This window comes from Otolemur garnettii, unplaced genomic scaffold (assembly GCF_000181295.1).
Source record: "Otolemur garnettii isolate 467f Iridium unplaced genomic scaffold, OtoGar3 scaffold00191, whole genome shotgun sequence".
NCBI lineage: Eukaryota > Metazoa > Chordata > Mammalia > Primates > Galagidae > Otolemur > Otolemur garnettii.
This window is the reverse complement of record NW_003852586.1, coordinates 2,671,627-2,679,108: the sequence shown is the minus strand read 5'-3', so window position 1 is coordinate 2,679,108 and position 7,482 is coordinate 2,671,627. Positions and strand designations below refer to the sequence as shown.

The 7,482-nt window shown below is 38.8% G+C and overlaps 1 protein-coding gene across 1 annotated transcript in view; it reads right to left on the bottom strand.

The window, feature by feature from the left end:
- Positions 1-7,482, bottom strand: part of TMPRSS11A (transmembrane protease, serine 11A) — a 63,215-nt gene that overhangs the window by 16,760 nt on the left and 38,973 nt on the right. The window contains exons 8-9 of the mRNA XM_012812141.1: positions 4,244-4,282; positions 2,268-2,439 (exon numbers count right to left, since the gene is read on the bottom strand). Coding sequence (XP_012667595.1) covers positions 2,268-2,439; positions 4,244-4,282 — 211 coding nt within the window. The remainder of the gene's footprint in view (positions 1-2,267; positions 2,440-4,243; positions 4,283-7,482) is intronic.

Here is a 7,482-nt window from a genome sequence, read left to right as displayed (position 1 = left end):
CCATCTATAGTAAACCCACAGCCAATATTGTAATTAATAGAGTTAAATTGAAATCATTTCCACTCAGATCAGGAACCAGGCAAGGGTGCCCATTGTCCCCATTGCTATTTAACATTGTAATAGAAGTTCTAGCTATTGCAATTTGGGAAGAAAAGGTGATTAAGGGTATCCATGTAGGAACAGAAGAGATTAAACTTTCACTTTTCGCAGATGATATGATTGTATATCTGGAAAACAATAGGGATTCAACTAAAAAACTCTTAGAAGTGATCAAGGAATACAGTGGCATATCAGGATACAAAATCAACACTCATAAATCTGTAGCCTTTATATATACCAACAGCAGCCAATCTGAAAAAAACAGTCAAGGACTCTATTCCATTTAAAGTAATGCCAAAGAAGATGAAATATTTGGGAATATATCTAACAAAGGATGTGAAAGATCTCCATAAAGAGAACTATGAAACTCTAAGAAAAGCAACAGCCGAAAATGTTAACAAATGGAAAAATATACCATGCTCATGGCTAGGAAGAATCAACATTGTTAAAATGTAATCTCAGGAATAAAAACAAAGCAGGAGGAATCATGCTACAGACCTCAGACTATACTATAAATCGATAGTGATTAAAACAGCATGGTACTGGCACAAAAACAGAGAGGTAGATGTATGGAACAGAATAGAAAGCCAACAGATGAATTCAGCTACCTACCGTTACCTCATCTTTGACAAACCAACTAAAAATATTGAGTAGGGAAAATATTTCCTATTTAACAAATGGTACTGGGCAAGCTGGCTGGCAACTTGTAGAAGACTGAAACTGGATCCACACCTTTCACCATTAACTAAGATAGATTCTCACTGGATTAAAGATTTAAACTTAAGACATGGGGGAAGGGAGGGGAGAAGGGCAGATGGGTGGAGGGAGGGTGATTGGAAAGATCACCTCTATGGTCTGTCTTACAAGGGTATAAGTGAATCTTTCTAAAACTAGAGTATAAATGTCTTAACACAATAACTAAGTAAATGACATAAAGTCTATGTTAACCAGTTTGATGAAAATATTTCAAATTGTATATGAAAACACCACACTGTACCCCATGTTCGCATTAATGTACACAGCTATCATTTAATTAAAAAAATACTCTTAGGGGGATAGAATTTATTATAATAACAAAAGTCATAATTTTATCAAAAGGCATATGAGAAGCTCTACTCTATTTTCCAAAATAACGAGGTCCAATAACTTGCCTAGGTCATAGACATTTGACCTGGATTTCTTGCTGGGTGAGTTGTATTTTGCCCACTAAGTCCTGCGTCCACTTTTTCAGAGCTATGCAGGGTACCTGTGTTGTCACCACAATTGTGTGGTGCTAGAGGAAGGTCATGAAGTTAATCTACTTGGAAATCCAAAATTTTAAATGTCATAGTAATAATAATATCTGACTGGTTATTATCTAGAAAAGTAAAATGAAAGAACTATGAAAAAAGTCATTTTATCCTATATTTTTGATATCATGTACAAAATGCTCATAATTAATGAGGAATTAATCAAGTGTTATTTGTCCATCTGAAAAAAGTTATATGACAGCACAGCCTGCCAACGTTCACTCTGGGGTTTGTCTGCTGTAGCACTGTGGTCAGCTGGTGCTCTGCTGCATAAGACCCTCTGTGTGGCCCAACCCCTCTGTGAATCTTTTGATACTCAAAGGAATCTCTCTTGAAGTGGCTATTCTTACCATGCTGTTAATTTCTCATTTTGGTTATAAGCTGTCTAATTCTACCACATTATATGTCAATGCTCTAAATTTGATGAGAGCAGTTCTCTATCATCACAATTATTAAATTCCTCCATCCATTGAAGATTTTAATTTTACTTTATGATTAATTTGATCATTACTGATTAGCATGAGACTGCCCCAAGTGTTTGACAGAAATAGGCACCAGTATTAAGTGGACAGCACTATTTGTAAAGGATTAATTTTACACATTATTAGTAAACATTTTTGTGTTAGAATGACATCTGCTTTCTTATAGTTTATTTAATGTTCTGGTGACTTGATCAGTTGATATGAGGAGAAATATTACTACTTCCTCTGCTTTCACCAAGGTTTCAAATACACATGCAAGTATAATGTTATTTTAGTAAAGAACCTGAAATTAATTTTTTTTTATTTTACTTTAGTAACATATGGGGCATTGATAGTTACCAAGAATATAACAAAACCTAGGGCTTTTTGGCAATAGTGGGGTCTGAGTTAAACTTACCTCTTGAAGCAGTGTGCGGCGGTAACAAGCCATGTGCTGCTGATGAGGGTGGCCCCACACTGGTGCACCTTGTCTCGCTGGAGGGAGGCCTGCCAGGGCCAGGCAGCCTTGGCTGCAATGTCTCCAGACATTATCCTGTTGACTGTTAATGGAGCAACTCGTTTGCCACAACCTGAAAAAGATGAGGTCTTTAAGCTTTAAGAACAACATCTCCTTTCAAAGGGGTGAGTGTGAGCAAGGAGGGGGAAAGAGGAGGATTATCTGTTGGCATAAGGTGCATGCCCAGGCATCACTGTTACAAAATTCATCCATGGAACCAAAAACCACAGGTACACCCAAATCTACCGGAAAACGAACAAACAAACAAACAAAAACAAAAAATAAAACTGTCTCTCTAATCTTTGATATGGAGACCCTGAATGGAGTATTGCAATGTACTGTTTACATCTGTCATTATAAGAGCCTATATGACATCACTGCTCATTCTCATATTTCCTGGGGTGTTTACATGTTACTTACCCCCCACCCCTTATAGGTGTGCATACCTACTGCCTACTAAAGCTATGCTAAGCTGTGAAGGATTGATACTTGACAAAGTGTCATATTTGCCCTGAGGACTTGCATTATCAAATATCTAGATATCTTGGGAGCTCCTCCAAAGATTATTGTTTCCCAGTTTTGGGTGAATCAGCAGCATTCCCTGGACATGAAGTCCTCAACAGAATAGCAGCTCCCCTAGCCAGACAAGTGCTGTTCATGTGTTAGAATCCCCCCAGTTATTTTTTGAATGAGTAGCAAAATAGGTGTGCATAAGTTAATGTGTCGTGACCCGTCTCTCTGGCTCTTCCACAAGCCTCACATTCAATGTGCTCTATTGTGGGCGTCAGACCAGAGATCACTTTGCTACTAAAGGTTCTTGCTAACAATTAAGCTTATTTGGAGTATAGAGCCAATAAAGATAATATGATAGGATCCATTTTTGTTCCAATTAATTAGGCACCAAAACAATTATTTTACTGGCCTTGGTTACACTGCAGCTGTGGCCAGCTGTTTTAGAATCTCCATCACTCCAGTTTAGACCACCGTTTCTTCTCACCTGTAGGTCAGCTCAGCTTCCCATTCACCCCTGCCCGACCTTCCCCTGTAGCCTACTCCCCTGGGCCCTACTCTGTGTTCTAACCATGCTGACATTCTTAATTGCAAGAAGGCATTCTGTCTTGTCTGAGGACATTTTATATGTTACTAACCCTGCCTGGGACACTCACCCCAGCGATTTTCTTGCTATTTCAACATTTCCTGATTTATGCTTTCTCCCACCTTCAAACTCTAATTTTAGGGCAGGGATCATGTCTTATTCACAAAGGCACCACCAGCTCATGGCACACTTAATGATACTTGGTAGATGTTAAGATGAATGAATGAATGAATAAAATAAAATAAAATTGAATGAATAAATGAATAAAAATTATTTAGGGGTTTACAAGACACAGAGGTAAATACATAACACCACTGTTCAAATTCATCATTGCTTTTATAAAATCTTTCAAATTACAGGCTAAGTGATTTGAAATTAGTGTTAGCTATAAAGATGAATACATTAAGCATATTTTGTAGGTCAGTAACAGATAATGAGGCTTACCTACTTTCTATTATCACTTTCTTATTATTTTCTCAGCAGAAAACACATTTTTTAATAGCTTAAAAAACTAGAAAAGCAAGTCCACTTATTCCAAACCAGAAATCCAGAAATATATATTTTCTTCAAATTGTCTTAGAATTTTCACCATGTAAACATTTTTCTTGAACATGACTAAAAGATCAGTTTTAGAGTTAGAAAAAAAGAATTTAAGTCTATTGTTCAATTATTCTTTCCCAAAGAAAATGTGGACCATAGATGGGAAATTATAAGTCAATATTTAAATATATCCTTTCTGATGTGGAAACTGAACTTGTTTATGAAAGCTGACTAGACTTACATGCTTGGACAGTTAGTTTCCCTGTTGATGAGCTCATTGCTGAAAAACAAAATAAAACAAAGATTGACAATTTGATATTCTCCTGGCTGGTCTCAATGATCAGGAATCCTCACAGGGTGCTGAGCACAGATGGTCTGGACACCTGGGCATGTAGGCTGGCCAGGAGAAAGGCTGTGAGTGCAGGCTGTGAGTCTCATGGGCAGCCACTAACTGGGTAGATGACATCTCAAGCAGCAAGTAGTGGATGCACAGAGCGCAGATAGTGGATGATTAAAGCCCATAGATAGTTTGTACTAATACAGAACCATGGTTTTCCAGCTATGCAGGGTAAATCTTTGGATTTCACTTCAGGGGATGGGAAAGTGGGAAAAAAGAAGCAAGCAGATGGGTCTCCGAGCAGGTCTGCTGGGATCTTGTCTGTGTGAGAGTTTACATAGGGCTTTTTTTGCTCAAAGTGTTCAGGGTGAAAAAAGTTTGAAAACTCCCACATAAACTATATTTGTAAAATATTAAAACACAGTTCTTAAATAATCAAAATGTTCCTTTTTGAAGAATAAACTATTATGTAATCTTTTCCAACATCTGCAGAATATTGGCAAAGTGAAATTATTGGACACAATCTAAGATTAGATTTTGTCACTCTCCAACAGAGCTAAGAATCTGACTAAGGAAACACAAACATTTAAACTCATATACATATATCAAAAAATCTTGTTGTACATGTACATCATAAATATTAAAATGCACAATTGATGTCGATTATACCTTTATAAAGCTGAGGGGAAAATAAACCTAAGTTAGTGAAAGGTTGCATGAAAATTGTGATGACTTTCAAGTTAGGTGGATCACTGGGCAGATGAGAACAAACCATTTTGCTCTTTTCTATTAGTGCCACATTTCCTGACCCAAATTCTCAGCAGCCTGTTCCTCACTGTGCAAAATAAGAATGTTTCATTCTACTAACTTTCTATAAACCACACCTGGGAAACTAGTGACGATGAACTCTGTAAAGTGGAAGCTTTGGAAAACATCCAATTCCAGGGCACTCTTAAAGGTACCCCCAAGTTATTGTACAGTAAAGAATTAATTGCTCAGGACAGATTCTTGGTGCTTATTCTGCAGAAGAAACTCAAGTTTCTGTCAAATGTGGTTTAAAGTAGTAAATTTCTTGTTTCATTTTTTAAAAACATACCATTTAATTTATCCTTAGAAATGTATTGAAGTAAAAAATAGTATGCTAGACTTCTTTAGTTAAAACTCTGTCAGCTTAGTCTGAGCAAGATGCAAGTTGTCTTCCTCCAGAATATTAGCAGAGTAAGTGCCGTGGCTCTGAGTATAATTGAGCTTTTAAAGATAGACTGTTTAGGGACAATAATTACACTTGGAGGTAGATTGTCAGTATACAAGTAACTAATTGTTGAAGATTTCTAATTTTGACCAAATATTTTTACATTCCAGTAGACAAAAGTGAAAAGAAACATAACACTTTAGTCTTGCAAGTGAGTGATGCCTGAGGTGCTTCTGAGTTGGGAGAAGTCTTGTTGGTGTCAAGGGTTCCACGTGCTACCAGCTGTGTGGAGCACATCACCTGACTCAGAGGCAGTCAGGCCTTACTGCAGAGATGGCATTTGCAATGCACAGAAATTGACTTAAGCTTTCCTTTGATAAATTGCATCTCATGGAGGACCCACATCACAGTTATTTGTCAAAAACAAATACAGAGTCTTGACAAGTTATGAATAAATCTTGAGCTACAGGGTCATGCCTAGACTTGGTCTGAAACCCCTGAAGTTTTTTCTTTATTAGAAATTCCAAAATCAAGTAGTCACTGCAGAGCAGTGTTTAGCCTGTAAGAACTGCTTTAAGGATTCTATTGAGATTTCCACTAACCAGGTCTTTTCTAAGTTCTGATAAACTGCTTTTCTGAGGTTTGAAATTTCAAAAACTTCAAGGACCTGTCTCTTTATACTATTAGTCAATCACTCATAGTAATGTTTTCAGGTTTCAAAAGCAGATGCACAATTCAATAGCTTTCTTGGCAGCAATAGCCTCTTCACTGCACATTGTGTTTTCTGCTTTCTTGGGTATTATAAAATTAATGTGGTTTCAGGAAGAACAAACATTATTATTGCAATTTCACAGATGAGAAAATGGAAGGAGAGGCTTGGACCAAGTACTTGGTCCTGCAGTGAATTGGTGGAGTTAGACTTACTTGGGTAATGCCCACCCTGGGTTCTCCATCAGCACATCTATCTTTTAATTCAGTTCCATCATAAAAATGTACCAAAGCATACAAGTTCAGCCTGTCAGGGACAAAAGGGCAGGCAGCTCATGACCATTTCATACTTCCTTTCTGGTTTCAGATAGCTCAGGCTTTTAAATTATTGGCAGACTAACTGGATATTGGAAATTACACAGAACACATCATTTAATTTATCAGAATGGCCACTATTTCACAACCTCAATTTCTTTGCTCCCCACTTAACAAAGAAGGTGGATTGACCCCTGACCTCCCTCCTGCCTCCAGGCTGGGAGGTTCCTCAGGCTGGTTCCCTAGCAGTCTGCCCTATCAGCACTCCTGCCTGAGTCATTGCCTCAGATCTTCACTTCCTGGTCTTGTTTCTTCCCCAGGAGTCATCTAGGCACTGGTGAGGGCAGGGCGACCTGCTTCATGTCTGACGACTGTTCCTCATGCTGATCCTGCCTGTGACTCTCTTGGGCTGGTGTCTCCTGGGTTTCAGTGGGACCTTCACCTGCCTGCAAGAAGATGCTCAGAGGAGCTGTGAGCATGAGGTCACCAGGCTTCGGGTAGGCTAATGTAAGAACTAACTGCCAAGAGATGAATAGCACAGTGGGAATTTCTAACAGGTGTTTCATCACAGCGCCCTTTATTCATAAAGTCTCTTAAAAAATTAGAGGCCTATGGGACAAAGCAGGAGAGTCTCCTCCTGCTCTGATGCACTGCCCCAGTGCAGCTGCTCCTGCTGGTCACTGTTATATGTATATCAGGGTACAGCCATCCAGGGGACAGTCATCCAGAGGACAGTCATCTAGTCAGCCAGGAGACAGTCATCCAGAGGATAGCCATCCAGGGGATGTCATTCAGAGGACAGTCAACCATAAGACAGCATCCAGAGGATAGTCATCCAGAGGACATCCATCCATGGGACAGTCATCCAGGAGACAGTCATTCAGGGGACAGCCATCCAAGGGACAGTCATCCAGGGGACAACCATCCA